Source organism: Phocoena phocoena, chromosome 11 (assembly GCF_963924675.1).
Source record: "Phocoena phocoena chromosome 11, mPhoPho1.1, whole genome shotgun sequence".
NCBI lineage: Eukaryota > Metazoa > Chordata > Mammalia > Artiodactyla > Phocoenidae > Phocoena > Phocoena phocoena.
This window is the reverse complement of record NC_089229.1, coordinates 25,660,198-25,676,873: the sequence shown is the minus strand read 5'-3', so window position 1 is coordinate 25,676,873 and position 16,676 is coordinate 25,660,198. Positions and strand designations below refer to the sequence as shown.

At 40.9% G+C, this 16,676-nt stretch overlaps 1 protein-coding gene across 1 annotated transcript in view; it reads right to left on the bottom strand.

The window, feature by feature from the left end:
* Positions 1-16,676, bottom strand: part of FGD6 (FYVE, RhoGEF and PH domain containing 6) — a 105,059-nt gene that overhangs the window by 57,642 nt on the left and 30,741 nt on the right. Inside the window, exon 3 of the mRNA XM_065887413.1 lies at positions 8,322-8,472. Within this exon, the coding sequence (XP_065743485.1) occupies positions 8,322-8,472 (151 nt within the window). The remainder of the gene's footprint in view (positions 1-8,321; positions 8,473-16,676) is intronic.

Below are 16,676 nucleotides of genomic sequence, written 5' to 3'. Positions count from 1 at the left end.
CTTTGACTCCAGGGCAGCAGAGGAAAGGAGAAGAGTTTCTCTCCATTTCTATTCTGGTGAAAGATCTGAACACTACATTTACAGAGTGAAGGGCAAGAGAGTAAACAAGGAACAAGCAGTCATAAAATTTCAGGTATTACATGTAAGGTGAAAATTATGACTGCTGCCATTAGAAGGAAAGTGCACTGATGTTTCTGTTGAAGAAATGTCAGATCTGGTTTTAGAAAGAGGCCTCTACGCTCATGCTGGCATTGGCAACACCAGGACCCAGTTATCTTGTGCTGCACGGAGTGCAGTTGGACAAGGCAATGTCACAATAAGGGTAAAAAGTGACCATGACAGTCCAGTAGTCAGTCACTAATAAAATGACAGGAAAAAAAGAATGGTAGTGACTAATTCTTATTTATTTATTTAGGAAGTGAACTCTCAGATTATCTCAAAGTTTTACCCAATGTTTAAGTCTCTAAAAATAATAATAGTAACAGTGTGAAATAGTCTTCTTTTCTAAACTGAAATCATGGCTAGGATGCTAGCACATCTGCTTACCTGAGCATCAAGGAAAGGACTATCTTCTTTCTTTCTTTTTTTTTTTTTTGGTATCCATTTGCTTCCTCACACTGTCAGTCTTTCCCCATCCCCACCAGGACAGAACAGTGCTGCGTGTGGTGGCCAGGGGGGTGCCCCCGCTCAGACAGCCCGTCAAGGGAACCTGCTGCAGGGAGCCAGGCTGACCGAGAGCCTCTAGCTGTTGCACATTTAGAGTCACCACAGCAAGAACATCAGGCCACGAGTCCCGCAGGCTGCCCCCAGCAAGGATGACCAGGAAAGGGTACTAGAGCCAGGCCCCCCTGCCTGATGCAGACCCCTTAGCAGCCTGATCAAGACTTTCTCAGAACTGCCTTGGCCTGAGGCTGCTCTTCCCCCAGTCCCTCCTCCCCTCTCTCCTAGCACAGGCCACACCTGCAGGGAAGTCAAAGGCTTTTCCTACCACTCCTGCTTCCTCCCTCCCTCTGTCCCTTTCCCCAACAGGCAATTGCCCCAGTAAGTCTCCTGCAAGTCCTGCTGCTGGTCTAACCTTCTTGGCATCTATGCCTAGAACACTGTAGGCAGTCAACAACTACTGTGTGAACGAACAAACCTCTAGAAAGAGTGAGGCTGTGGAAAGTACATGAACTTTAAGTTGCAAGGATAGAAGTTTGGGTTTCTGCTCTGCCATACGTTATTTGTAACCTTAGGAAAGTTTCTGAGACCTGAGCCACAGCTTCATCATCTGTAAAATGAAGATAATACCACCTCTGGCAAGGGTTGTCAGGATTAAACGAAATAGTTTACCTAAGTTCCCTAACAAAAGGTCTCATTAACAACTGTGAGCTCATTCTGCTCCTACCATTTAATGTAGCTACTTCTAAGAATCCTTTACCTTTCCCCTTCACCAAACTAAATACAGCCCCAAATAATCCTATACACCCACTAGTGAATCCCTTGTTCAATTGAGCCTAACTGACGAATAAACTTTATTTTCATTCTTGACTTGCCTAGAAGAGGCTTAGTGTTTATTTTACTAGATTTTAGAAAGTGAAATCTCATTAGAGATAGGTATCTTAATACCCTGAAACTTAAGCTATTTCCCTAAAGCTTTAAGTAGAACATGCTTTAAAACAAACATACCAATATAAAATCTGAAACTGCAGTTCAGTACCAACTTCTTATGCCTGAGATTTTTAGAGCCCCTTTAAAAATTTTTTTAGGGGGACTTCCCTGGTGGTCCAGTGGTTAAGAATCCACACCTTCCAATGCAGGGGACATGGGTTCCATCCCTGGTAGGAACTGAGACCCCACACGGCCCAGGGCAACTAAGCCCCAGCACCGCAACTAGAAAGCCCACCTCGTGCCTCAACTACAGAGTCCACGTGCTCTGGAGCTTGCACATGGCAACTAGAGAGGAGCCCATGCACCGCAAGGAAAGATCCCACATGCCACAGCTAAGACCTGACGCAGCCAAAAATAAATAAATAAATAAAATTTTTTAGGACTTCCCTGGCAGTCCAGCGGTTAAGACTCCGTGCTTCCACTGCAGGGTATACAGGATCCATCCCTGGGCGGGAGCTAAGATCCCACATGCTGTGTGGCCTGGCTCAGCCAAAGAAAAAAAAATTTTTTTTTAAGTTTGTAGCCTTCTGGATTATGGTGTTTTCCAAGAAGATACGGCACACAGTGACTTTGTGTAGACTTCAATGTAGCAGTTTTTAGAAAAAGACTTAAGCATGATAATGTATGCACTTGAATATGCATCCTATTGTAAAAAGCCTCCAGGCAGATAAACTAAATTATTAGTGGTAGTCACTCACAGTGGGGCAGGATTAGGAGGTGTGAGGATGAGGGAATCTTTTGTATGCTTCAGTTTTTACAGGATTGGCTACGTAAGTTGCAGGTCTGATGCAAAGTGAAATGTAGGCATCTTGTTCAAAATTATTAAGCATATCAAGATTGTGACAGTAAAGCATTAAACGAAGTGAGGGCCCTGTGTGACTGTACAGGTTGCTGGCTCATGACGCTGCCCCCAAGCCTTTATAATTTTTATTAACCTAATTTTTTATTGAGGTAGAGTTGATTTACAATATTATATTAGCTTCAGGTGTACAACACAGTGATTCAAAATTTTTATAGATTATACTCAATTTAAAGGAATTATAAAATATTGGCTATATCCCCTGTGCTGTACAATATATCTTTGTAGCTTATTTATTTTGTACATAGTAGTTTGTGCCTCTTAATCCCCTACCCCTATCTTGCCTTACTTCATTATCTGCAAAAAAAATTGTTTTTACCTGCTTCCAGAATTTCAGTGTCAGAACCAATGTATAAAAATAGATGCAGTTTAATGAAAGGATGCTCAACATCACTAATCATTAGAGAAATGCAAATCAAAATTACAATGAGGTATCACCTCACACCAGTCAGAATGGCCATCATCAAAAAATCTACAAACAATAAATGCTGGAGAGGGTGTGGAGAAAAGGGAACCCTCTTACACTGTTGGTGGGAATGTAAATTGATACAGCCACTATGGAGAACAGTATGGAGGTTCCTTAAAAAACTAAAAATAGAATTACCATATGACCCAGCAATCCCACTACTGGGCATATACCCCGAGAAAACCATAATTCAAAAAGAGTCATGTACCACAATGTTCACTGCAGCTCTATTTACAATAGCCAGGACACGGAAGCAACCTAAGTGTCCATCAACAGATGAATGGATAAAGAAGATGTGGCACATATATACAATGGAATATTACTCAGCCATAAAAAGAAATGAAATTGAGTTGTTTGTAGTGAGGTGGATGGACCTACAGCCTGTCATACAGAGTGAAGTAAGTCAGAAAGAGAAAAACAAATACCGTATGCTAACACATATATATGGAATCTTAAAAAAAAAAAAAGGTTCTGAAGAACCTAGGGGCAGGACAGGAATAAAGATGCAGATGTAAAGAATGGACTTGAGGACACGGGGAGGGGGAAGGGTAAACTGGGACGAAGTGAGAGAGTGGCATTGACATATATACACTACCAAACATGAAACAGATAGCTAGTGGGAAGCAGCCACATAGCACAGGGAGATCAGCTCGGTGCTTTGTGTCCACCTAGAGGGGTGGGATAGGGAGGGTGGGAGGGAGATGCAAGAGGCAGGAGATATGGGGATATATGTATATGTATAGCTGACTCCCTTTGTTGTAAAGCAGAAACTAACACACCACTGTAAAGCATTATACTCCAATAAAGATGTTTAAAAAAAAAAGAATAAAGCATTTGATGGCCTTCAGTCACTCATTGCTACGTACTGTATACACCTACTGACCAAAGCCAGAAACCTGGACTCTACTTTCTTCTCCACACTCTATGATCACAATTAGGTTATCAAGCCCTGTTGATTTGTACTTCTGAATATTTTATTAATCCTTTCCTCTCCTTCCATATTGCCTCCTTATTTCTTGCCTACATTACTGCAGTAACCTAGGAAGTGGCTTCCTTGCTCTAGATTTACCCCACTGTAACCCATTCTCTCCACTGCCACCAGAGTACTAGTTCTAAAATGCAAATATAATCACATTAGTTCTCAGGATAAGCTACATTAGCAGCTCCCTATCACCTATGGGCAACAAAGACTGAACTTTCTTTGCTATGTTTAGAAGACACTCCACAATATGTCTAGTTATCTTCACTAGTTTCATTCCTACTCCTCCACACTGTGTATCCAGCCAAATTGCAACCACGTTGCAACTCCAAGTGTGCTCTGCCCTTACATGTCTGTCCTTCTGCTTCAACATCCCTCCTCACCACCTCCCCCTCTCCCAAAGATTTCTGCTTGTCATATTTCAACTCATCCTTTAAGGTGACAGGCACTCAAAGGATTCCTCCTTTATGAAGGCTGCCTTGATATTCTCTCCCTACCATCCCCAAATGACAAGATTATTCCCTCTTTTTTTTTTTTTTTAATTTTTTTTGGCCGCACCGCTCAGCATGCAGGATCTTAGTTCCCCAACCAGGGATTGAAACCGCGCCCCTTGCAGTGGAAGTGCAGAGTCTTTAACTGCTGGACTGCCAGGGAAGTCCCAAGATTATTCTCTTATTAGTGGAGAACTTTTAGGGCTTAACCCAGTGGATTGCGTTTATTTGCTGACATGTCTGGATTCTCTCTAGTCTGTGATCTTATTCACCCTTGCCCCCTTCTGTGCAGAGCGCAGCGCCTGGTTCACTATGCACTTAAGATGCCTGAATAAGCAAGTGTACAAGGGTGGCTGCCACCTTCTCAGAATCTAAGACCAGAGCACATTGCTTTTGAATATGTGTTGAGTAACATGAATATGTAAACTGAAACAAACAAAAAGCTCATATTTCATCATGTAAAAGGATAGGGTGTTGGACTAGAGGATTAAGGCCTTTTGCAATTCTAAAATTCTAGGAGTCTGTGTATTCTATTGTAGGAAGACTACAGAGCTAAAGAGGGACAGTCACTATCAGAAAATGATTCAATGGATTACAATCATTTTCAAAATAGAAAGTCAAAGATAACCAAAACAAGATAAAAAGCTCTATATTAACTTCAACTTGTAAGAACAACGATTCTGACCCAAGTCAAACAACGATGTAAAACTGCGAAAGAGGCTTTATTTGGTATCTTAACTTTTCAGTTAATGAAAGTCCTCACTTAAATTACAACGCATTTCAAAGGAGACTGCCTGTTAAATAAATGCATCTGCCTAAAGTATACAGTCATGGAAGTTGAAACATGGACCACAAATGAAATTACTTTGTCAAGGCCATAAAATAATTCAAACAAATTCCAAAACAGAACCTTTGATCTGAAATCCAGTTTTATGTTCCGATCTCCTGATAACAGCCCAGACCCAGCTTTGTAAATTCTTAACTCTGTTCTCCTCTTTTCATATTTGTTCACTACAAGTAAAATTCAGTGAAATTTATCCATTATTTTTAAACAGAATTCATAAAAGGCCTCTGCTATACTACTCAAGAGTTCTACTAAAAAGCAAAAAACTGAACAACCAGATCTGCCTGAGAAACATCTCCTTATCATTAAATTATCCCCAAAATGAGGTGACACATGATTAACTTCTAAAAAACAATATTCTCTTAGGTTTTCGCCTCTCTTTGTGAGTGTATATATCAGATGAGCTATTTTACAAAGAAAATTTGGGGGTAAAAAAGGCAGGGAAGTCAATATTTAGGAGGAGTGAACAGTGGTGAATATTCTAACCACAATGGAGCAGAATGAATAGATCTCATTTTTAAACAATCATTTATTAAGCACTGAAAGTAAAGACCAAAAAATATAGTACTAAAAACTTGGAGAAAAAAAAAAAAATTAGTGTGGCTATTCATCCCCACCCCAAACATGTTCCATCAACATCAGTCAGATTCTGGGGACTTCCCTGGTGGTCCAGTGGCTAAGACTCTGTGCTCCCAGTGCAGGGGGCCCGGGTTCGATTCCTGGTCAGGGAACTAGATCCTGCATGCTGCAACCAGGAGCCTACATGCCGCAACAAAAGATCCCGCAGGCTGCAACTAAAGATCCCGCAGGGTGCAACTAAAAGATCCACGCACCACAACTAAAGTTCCCGCATGCCTCAACTAAAGATCCCACGTGCTGCAACTAAGACCAGGCGCAGCCAAATAAATAAATAAATATTTAAAAACAAACAAACAAACAAAATCATTCAGATTCTGGGACTTACACCAAGTTATTAGCAGAGACAGATTTTCATTAAAAACCTCACTTCAGGAGGTTCCAAGGCAAGTTACTTAACCTGTTTTTAAAACTCCTTTTCTTCATGTGAAAAGGAGAAAAACAGTACATATGTTAGATCTATATCCTAGGATGATTTTGAAGAGTCAATGTAATAACCTGCACAGAGATAAGCACAGACACACAGGTGTGGTGCAGGGGTAATTTTCTTCCTTTAATGGTGGTACTTTTATCTTTCCAGGAATAACTTTCTGAACATCAGCTTGCTTTTCCTTCACAAAGTTAAGACAAGGGCACAGCAGCACATGTTCTTTCTTTTCTCCTCCTGCTAAGACTGAGTCTGGCACTTTCATGAGGGAATGTTACTGGCATCTAGACACATTATCTGTAATATGCCCATTATATGTCCATGGAATATGGTACCTGTTATGGTTTGAATTATGTCCCTCCAAAATAAATGTTCAAGTCTTAACCCCCAGGACCTCAGAATGTGATCTTATTTGGAAACAGGGCTGTTTCAGATGTAATCAGTAAGTTAAAATGAGGTCATATTGTACTATGGTGGGCACCTAATCTAATCTGATTGTTGTCCTTATAAGAAGAGGAGACACAGACACATACACATGAAGGGAGCACACCACGTGACGATGGAGGCAGAGACTGAAGTGCTGTGGCTATAAGCCAAGGAACTCCAAGGATTGCCAGCAAACTACAAGGAAGAGGAAAGAAAAGATTCTCCCTTACAGGTTTCAGAGAGAGCATGGCCTTGCCGACATGTTGATTTTGGAATTCTGATCTCCAGAACTGTTAAACAATAAATTTGTTTTCAAGCCACTTGGTTTGTGGTAGTTTGTGACGACTTCCCTAGGAAACTAATACAACCTACCACAAACACAATTATAGAAGTATATTATACATGTTTTTTTTTTTTTTGGCAGTACGCGGGCCTCTCACTGCTGTGGCCTCTCCCGTTGCGGAGCACAGGCTCCGGACGCGCAGGCTCAGCGGCCATGGCTCACTGGCTCACGGGCCCAGCCGCTCCGCGGCATGTGGGATCTTCCCGGACCGGGGCACGAATCCGCGTCCCCTGCGTTGGCAGGCGGACTCTCAACCACTGTGCCACCAGGGAAGCCCCATGTTTTTTTTTTTAATTTATTTATTTTTGCCTGCATTAGGTCTTCATTGTTGTGCAAGGGCTTTCTCTAGTTGCAGCGAGCGGGGGCTACTCTTGGTTGTGGTGTGCAGGCTTCTTGTTGCAGTGGCTTCTCTTATTGCGGAGCACGGGCTCTAGGGTGCATGGGCTTCAGCAGTTGTGGCACGCAGGCTCAGTAGTTGTGGCTCGTGGGCTCTAGAGTGCAGGCTCAGTAGTTGTGGCGCACGGGCTTAGTTGCTCTGCAGCATGTGGGATCTTCCCGGACCAGGGCTCAAACCCATGTCCCCTGCATTGGCAGGCAGATTCTTAACCACTGCGCCACCAGGGAAGCCCTATACATGTTTAATGTGCATAAACTTTCTTGACTTACGAAGTGTTTTGGCAACTATTATCCTGTTTGAGCCTCAGAACAACATTACTGTCCCATTGTATAAACTGAGAAATTGAAAATCAAAGAAGTTACAAAAGAAGGTCTCTTCCTATGCTTCTACACCAGACTTCTTCTTTTAGAAACTGCTATCATCTTCTTTCCTTGAGTTATTAGTTGGCTAAAGCCACATTTGTGGCCCATCCTGGGCTGATGTACATAGGACTACATGATATGCATGACTATGTACTAATCTTCCACTTAGCACTATCATTTCCCCTTTATCAGGATTTTTAATTTTCTTTAACACCTTTATTGAGATATAATTTGCATTCCATACAATATATCTTTGCACTTCTAAAACGTATAATTCAATGGTTTTTAGTATATTCAGGGTTGTGCAACCATCACTGCAATTTAACTTCAGAACATTTAGAACAGAGATTTTATGCCTATCATGTTAATAAATATTACTTCTGAGTGTCCTGAGAGGCCAACAAACACAAAAGTAGAAATATTTAAATACCAACAACATACTTGTTTATCTTCCAGCAGGTCAGGCTCCCCTTTACTAGAAGCAGAGCTGACATTGTCTTCATCAGAACTGTTGATGACTTCCTCTTCATCTGAAGGAAGGTCACTAAGATGAAGGTCCAGATCATTGGGTCCCTCCTGGGATGCTCCAGAACTGCTGCAATAGAGAGCATCTCATTAGTCACCTTTGAGAACAAGGAATGCTACCAAAAACAAACTGTGTGGTGTAAGCAAGGCACATCTAAGGGATTTGGAGGGATAAAAAGAGTCAGATCAACAAAACTCTCCCTTCCCTTTCCCTATCTCAGTTGTCCAAAACCCAAATTACTTTTGGGTTTAAAATGGATCATCTTGAAAAACATGCATTTTTACAGGAAACTAGTGAATGTAACATAAAAGCAGCAGACTCACAGATACAGAGAACAAACTAGTGGTTACTAGTGTCAGGGGGCAGGTACAATATATTGGGTGTAAAATAGACTCAAATGTATTATACAACATGCGGAATATAGCCAAATGTTTTGTAGTAACTGTAGATGGAAAGTGACCTTTAAAAATTATATAAATTTTAAAAATTTAAAAAACCCAATATGTATTTCTGTGATAGGAAGGTGGGTAAGGAGCAAGTTTCCCAGCTGCCCCCATCCTATCCCTTAACTCTAGACAATCAGGTCTCTACCAGCACAAACCAAAAAGCCTCACAGGAGGTGAGCTGGGTTACCAACCATGTTCATGTTCCAACATTAGAAGAGGTGCTGCTTCTTTGGGCCTCAGTGGTTTGCTTTTGTTTTTTTTTTAAAGCAAGTAACAAATCTACAAGGACTGGGAGGTAATGATGATGATCATAATGTACTATTGTGGACATGTGCCCATGCCCATCTCTCTGGTTATCACCAATTGCCTTTCATGTAACCACATCACAAGACATGGGAAGGAATGAGGATGGGCACAAATTCTCCAGTTTACTCCAGACCTGCTAAATCAGAAACCCTAGAGGTGCAGGACCCCTAAGTGATACAGGCTAAAGTTTGAAAACCCCTGTACCAGGCCATTTACCAACTGCTCCTCGCCAGCCTGTCATCAACAACATTTCTCAGATCTAACATTTTTTAGATCTCTTGAATCTAAAAGCCACTGTTGCAGTCCAATCTGTGGGGGGAAATTCCATAGGAAAGTTCCCAAGAAAGGCAACAGAAATAATTCTTTCTAGCTTTAGTTGTAAAGAGTCAGGAACAAACTGTCTGTAGCAACTGCTTTCCTGTCTGCAGTCAACAAGAATACCTGCAGAGGACTTCCCTGGTGGCGCCGTGGTTAATAATCCGCCTGCCAATGCAGGGGACACAGGTTTGAGCCCTGGGCCGGGAAGATCCCACATGCTGTGGAGCAATGAAGCCCATGTGCCACAACTACTGAGCCTGCGTTCTACAGCCCGTGAGCCACAATTACTGAGCCCACGTGCCACAACTGCTGAAGCCCACGTGCCTAGAGCCCGTGCTCCACGACAATGAGAAGCCCGCGCACTGCAACGAAGAGTAGCCCCCGCTTGCTGAAACTAGAGAAAGCCCGTTTGCTGCAACAAAGACCCAATGCAACCAAAAATAAAGAAAGAAAGAATACCTGCAGAATAGAAGAGTCAGGAAAAGATCCACAGAAAATCGTCAAATCGTCAGGGGAAATACTCAGGCAGAATAAAGAGACAGTTGCATTTCACTCCAGCAGGTTCCTTTCTCAGGTCATGGGCAGGTCACTCAACTGCCAAGCTTCCTACAAGTTATGAGAATTTCTACTGGGAATCTTAAAAACTGAAGATAAATTTTCTTCCAGTTCCTGATTACACATTGTAGGATACAGACTTGCCTCAGAAGCCATTCCTGAAGCCTGATAGTTACACAAACTAGTTGGATGGAGGCAGAATGCCAAAAGGAACACTTCCTTCTGGTAAAGATGGGGTTTCCTATTACTCAGTGGCTGGGGGCCTCAGGGAATCATATCACAGCCTCAATTAGGTGGGTGCATATCTTATCATAGCTCCCCATGACATGGAGAAGACTCACCCCTGGGGTGGGGTGTGGGGGTGGAGAACAGAAGCTTTCTAGTCAAATCACTGGCAAGATTCGCTTGTCTCTGGGTTCAGGGATAGGAGCCCAACCCAGCTGGGAAATTAGTTGATTTAGATGACTGACAGTAAATGAGAGTTAGGACGTACAGACTGCAGGATCCATCCATATATAAAGAAGAAAATATACCTTCAACCTGTTTTTATCTTAATTCTTTACCTCTTCAACTCTAAAGAGATACTCTGAAACTCTGCTACCCAAAACATATTCAATCTATTAGCAGCTTCAGCATCACCAGGAAGCTTTTTAGAAAAATAAAACCTCAGTCCCTGTCCCACCCCACTGAATCAGAATCTGGTTGTAACAAAACCCCAGTAATTCGATTTTTTGGATCAGCCCATCTGTGAGCTCTTTTGGACTCAACAGTGTAAAAATTTCGAATAATCAGTAGTAGGGCTGTGGCACCTGTGAGGAAATGTAGGTTTATTTTGTCTAAAGAGCGCTGAGAGGTGTTTCCTGGATCAACATTCGGAGAGCTATTATTAAGAAGATAGTAACCAGTTAGTTGCCACATCCATTTAGGGATATAAATGTTTACAAAAGTTAACAGTTAAGGACAAGGGGACAAATAAATAAATAAGCTTTAAATATTAAAAACATGGATCAAAACATACCGCCATAAAACTTTGGGAGATTTTAGTTCTGAAAATCGCTTACCTACAGAAAACCTTCCCTGACTGCCCTCTCCCTATCACAAATTAGTTTACCTGGCTTTTCTCAATCCTACGTGATCTTACTCAGTGGTATATTTGTTTCTCTCATGAAAATGTAAACTCCCAAGGACAAGGAAATTCTCTTTTTCAGTTGAATCCCCAGCATACTACTTGATATGTAATAGGCACACAACAAATTTTTACTGAATGAACAAAATGATATTAGAAACCAATATGTATTATATTTCAGAACTTCCAATAGTATATATGGTAGTGGTGATCACAAAGAAGGGTTTGGGGGGGAGTACTGGAAAAACTGTATGGTTTAAAGGAGAAGGGACATCTGGACATCATAATCAATGGTGTAGAAGTGGGAATGTTGGTATTCACAAAACAAAACAAAACATTTTGGCTACAAGCGGAATCTCCTGTAAGTAATTAATGGAAAACAAGCTTGGAGAAGACGACAGGTGCCAGGCTATCAAGAAGCATGAACAATAGCTAAGGAGTTTATACTCATCTTGTAGGCCTTCAACAAGGAGACTCCAATCTTCCAGTAGACCTCAAAGATTTCCTTACTATACCTCCAAGCTTGTCACTAACATACTTCTTTCTTGTTAGTGCCAACAGAGATGAGAAGGGCACCTCCTAGGTCAGTCAAGCTTTGTAAGCACAGCACCTTCCACCCCACCCCCCACCAACCAGAGGAAAGGATATCCTTGTTTGTTAGCATCAGTGAGATCACCTTGATGATCTCACAGCTTAAGTGGAAGCTAAAGGAGCTCCCCACATACCTGAATGGTAAACAGTAGAAACCAATTATGATTTCTCAAGCTTAGGAGGGAGGAAAGTGAGTACAGCAAAATGCGGTTTTAAGAGTATTAATCTTATAACCCAAAACCAATGAACTAAGGGTGAAATGGAGGTAGGCACAGTGACAGAAGTGGAGGAAGATCTAGGAGTTAATTTCAATAGTGCAGGCAGCCTGCGCCAGGGTGGCTACATCAGGAATTGAGAGGAAGGGTTGTATGTAAGAAGAAGAAAAATCACCAAAGCTAGGGTAAAGAGGAGGGGGAGAAACTCGAGTCTTCCTTCGAGGTTTCGTGAACAGTCACCAGCAAAATGAGGGTGACATCAATCGAAACAGAAATATGTCAACAAAGGATCTGATTTTAAAGGAAAGATAATGGGGTCAGCAACAAAATCAGGAAAGACGGTACCTAGTATCCACATACATGTTCACCTCTAAATAATTAAACAGAAAAAACCTGTTGATTAATCTATTTTCCCATATAACCGTGAACCGCTTTCTAAGCCATCTAATAATTTTAGATTCCTGATAATGAAACATGGATTCTTTACCTATGCTGCTCCTCTGTTCCTTACACTTCCTTCCCACTGTCAGAAGACAAATCCTAATACAGTCTACTTTTAGGGTTAAAGGAACAGGACATAGTGTTTCCTGCACACTTTCCTGCCTAGTTATTACATAATTTGATAAATGAAGTAGAGGACAGTAAGCTGCAACAACCAGAAAGAGCCAAAACCGGGTTCTCCTTCCCCAGCCCATCCTTTCCAAGTCAGATTTGCTTCTAACAGGGAAGAAGCCTGGTTTCCAGAAAATACTATTTTTTCCAAGTACACGGGGATAAAAACAGAGACAAGTAAAGCCAGAAGTAAATTTCTACTCATTAGGCAACTGTTCCTTCAATTCCACATGCCAAGGATCCTTGCATTTGGAGTGATTATTCACTGCCATCACTTTTTTAAAAAAATTACTTATATTATTTTCTTTTTCAAAAGATTTAGTTTTATTTATTTTTGGCTGCATTGGGTCTTCCCTGCTGCGCACGGGCTTTCTCTAGTTGCAGTGAGAGGGGGCTACTCTTCGTTGCGGTGCACGGGCCTCTCATTGCGGTGGCTTCTCTTGTTGCAGAGCGCGGGTTCTAGGCGCACGGGCTTTAGTACTTGTGGCACATGGGCTCAGTAGTTGTGGCATGCAGGCTCAGCTGCTCTGTGGCATGTGGGATATTCCCAGACCAGGGATCAAACCAATGTCCCCCGCACTGCCAGGCTGATTCCCAACCACTGCGCCACCAGGGAAGTCCCAAAAATTACTTATGTTATTTTCTATACATAAACAGCACATCTTACACTGGAAGTACATCAATTTCTATTTCAGGTAAGATGTCACATCAAGGATGATCTCATTTTCAAAAGAAACTGTCTTTTAAAAAATAATCCATTTCCTCGAAGAGTTTTTAGGAACATAAAACCTGCACAGTGCCAAGCCAGGCATAAAAGTTGCCAGGTTCAACTTGTGAAACTCTGTTAAATTAAAGAGTCCAGCAAGGGGAGGAAAGAGGCCAAGGATGGCACAAAAAGGAAAAGGGGAGCAAAGTTAACTGAAGAATGCGTTCAAAGCACTGAAGCCTGTTCTCAGTTGTTGACAAATCCAGTTATCTTTTTCCTCTCTTGCCTGTGATTTTATTCTGAGCTCCATTTAATTCCTCCCAAATGTGAAGAAAGAAGTTCATTCCAGTATTCTCACCTTCAAAGTTTCCTTCTCATTTCCAAGTCACAACATATAAATCTAAACTTCTGGCATCTCTCTCCACCTCTTCTTTCTACTCCTGGACCAAACTGAACAGAACCTGCTAGTCCTCAGGATGTCAAAATTCTTTTGCAAATGCTGCCTCATTATGACTTGGTGATTACATGTTTCCTTTGGCTGCTTTCATGTTTATCACAGAATGAGTGGGAAAAACTACCAAGGAAAACTTGAAGGATGAACAACACTCCATGGAAAAATTAGCAAAAAAATTTAAAAATAAGTTCTGTATTATAATATGCCAAGTATATAAAATAGGTTTACAATTTTTACTGGAAAATTGTTTCTGTTTAGTTTCCCCAGACAACTTTTTACTCTTTTACTTCAATTCCCTTATGGAACTGCAGATTCCAGTGTCAGGTTGAAAACCATGCATCAAATCAACAAAAAACAATTTAAAAACCATTCCTCTTCTTATTTTCAGGTCCTCTTCTCAATTATGCAGTACATGTGGAATTTTCTCTACCCCCTACTCATATGATTTTCCTAGGAACTACCCCTAAAATAAGCAAGTTTTCTCTCTACTTCTTTCAGGAAACATGGCACAACTTGGGAATCAGCCCTACACAGGTATTTTCATCCTCTAATAAAGCGAGACTCATATATTCATGTCATGTTTTTACGTTTTCCAAAGGCAGGATCTTGCATAATTATTACTATTAATTTTAAATTTATTTTTACTTTATTTATTTTATTCTTGGCTGCGTTGGGTCTTCGTTGCTGCACATAGGCTTTCTCTAGTTGTGGCGAGCGGTGGCTTCTCTTGTTGTGGAACACGGGCTCTAGGTGCACGGGCTTCAGTAGTGGTGGTACGCAGGCTCAGCAGTTGTGGCTCGCGGGCTCTAGAGCGCAGGCTCAGTTGTGGTGCACAGGCTTAGTTGTTCCGCGGCATGTGGGATCTCCCTGGACCAGGGCTCGAACCCGTGTCCCCTGCACTGGCAGGGGGACTCTTAACCACTGCGCCACCAGGGAAGCGCACATAATTATTTTAAGTCCATGCAGAGCCAGGGTGACAGAACATAAAAGCCAAGAAATAACACAGAGTCTGAAACAAACTTATCTGACTTCAACAAAAATCAGGTTTATCAAGTGTGACCCTCTGTGCTGAGAGGTAAACCAAATCATCTGATAGGTCTTCTCCATTACTAGCTGCTTTGACTAAAAATAAACACTGATGCTTCCATAATATGTAGGACTATAGATGGCTGATATTACGACAGCTGAAGAGCAGAAATCCCCACCCCCCTTCCCCTCCACCCCCTCACCCCAGTATCTTAGAGTGCCTAAAGTTTAGGGCAAACTTTAATTTAAAAAATTAATGATTTTATTATCTTGCTTTCAGTAAAAAAAATATATAATTTAACGTATATTAACTTTTTGGACTTAAACATTTTGATTAATAACCACAGAATAGGGACTTCCCTAACTGTCCAGTGGTTAAGACTTCGCCTTCCAATGCAGGGTGTACAGGTTCGATCCCTGGTCAGGGAGCTAAGATCCCACATGCCCCACGGCCAAAAAATCAAAACATAAAACAGAAGCAATATTGTAACAAATTCAAAGACTTTAAAAAAAATGGTTCACACTAAAAAAAAAAAAAAAAATCTAAAAAAAACCACACACAATACAAATAAATAAAATCACTAAAATAAGGGATAGCACAGCAGGAATTTGTTACCAAAAATAAGCGTAAAAACAAAACCAAAAACTTGCAGTGTAAAATGTACACAATTAGTGTTTTTACTCTTTGGTTCATTAATTTTAGAGGTGTTAACCACCAAGCCTTTAAAACGAGCAAGCTGCAGTTCTATGGCTTCAAAAAAAGGAAACACAGAAAAATATCCAGTATCCCCTGAAATATAGACTAGAGGATTATTTTAAAACTGGCTTTGGAAAAAAACAAAACAAAACAAATAAAAACACCACCTCCAACAACAAAAAACCTGGTTTTGGGTGACTCTGTAGGAAGGAAACCAGGCTTTAGTGATGAACTTTGAAAAACAGGCCTGCTTAATTTTACAGGGGCAACTTCTACCCTTATAAATACCATTACCATCCCCTTCCCCTTCCCCAGAAATGCATTTATTACTAGGATTCTTAAAAGTGTACTCTACTGACAAAAACAAAATCAGGATAAGTACCTGAGGCTGCTATTTAAAATACAGTCATTGAAGAAAAACTCTGAAAACTGGTTAAAAACCAAATGGAATTCAAAATTCCTTAAAGTAGAAGAGAACCTACCCAGATGTTCACACCCACTTTATGTAAGCAGATTTTAGAGTCAGTAAGGCTTAAGGACAAATAAGCAGTTTTAAAAGGAGTTTCCATCAATGGCCATTAATAGGAGACTGGTTAAATAAATTGGGCACATCCATACAATGAATTACTAAACAGCTGTTTAAAAATGAAATAGGTCTATGTACAATGATACAGGTTGCTCTCCAAGAATACTGCTAGATTAAAAAGAAGTCAAGGCACACAGCAGTGTGTATCCATCTGTGTAAAAAGGAAAAACACACATATATGTGTGCATGTGTGTATATACATATATATGTATGCATATAAAATGTAGACACACAGGCAGGCAAACACAAATATGCTGATAGATATCTCTAGAAAGAGTCAGAAGAAACTGATGACAATGGTTGCCTCTGAGGCCATGGTCTGAGATAAGACAGAGACTTCATTATTTACCCTTTGGTGCTTTTACAATGAAAACATTTCTATTTACTTTTTCAAAGACAACACACACACACACACACACACACACACATCCCACAAACTCAGAAACTTTGAAAAGTTTTATAAAAGATGGTTCAGAGCACCACCTCTTTAGAGATAGCTTATTTCTTCACAGGGAGATGAGAATTATATTTAGAAAAAAAAAAGAAAGAAAAGGAAGTAAGGAAGAAAAAGAGAAACCCCTGTTCCTTTCTCCCCACACCCCAGGTTTAGATTTCTGCACTTTTTTTTTTTT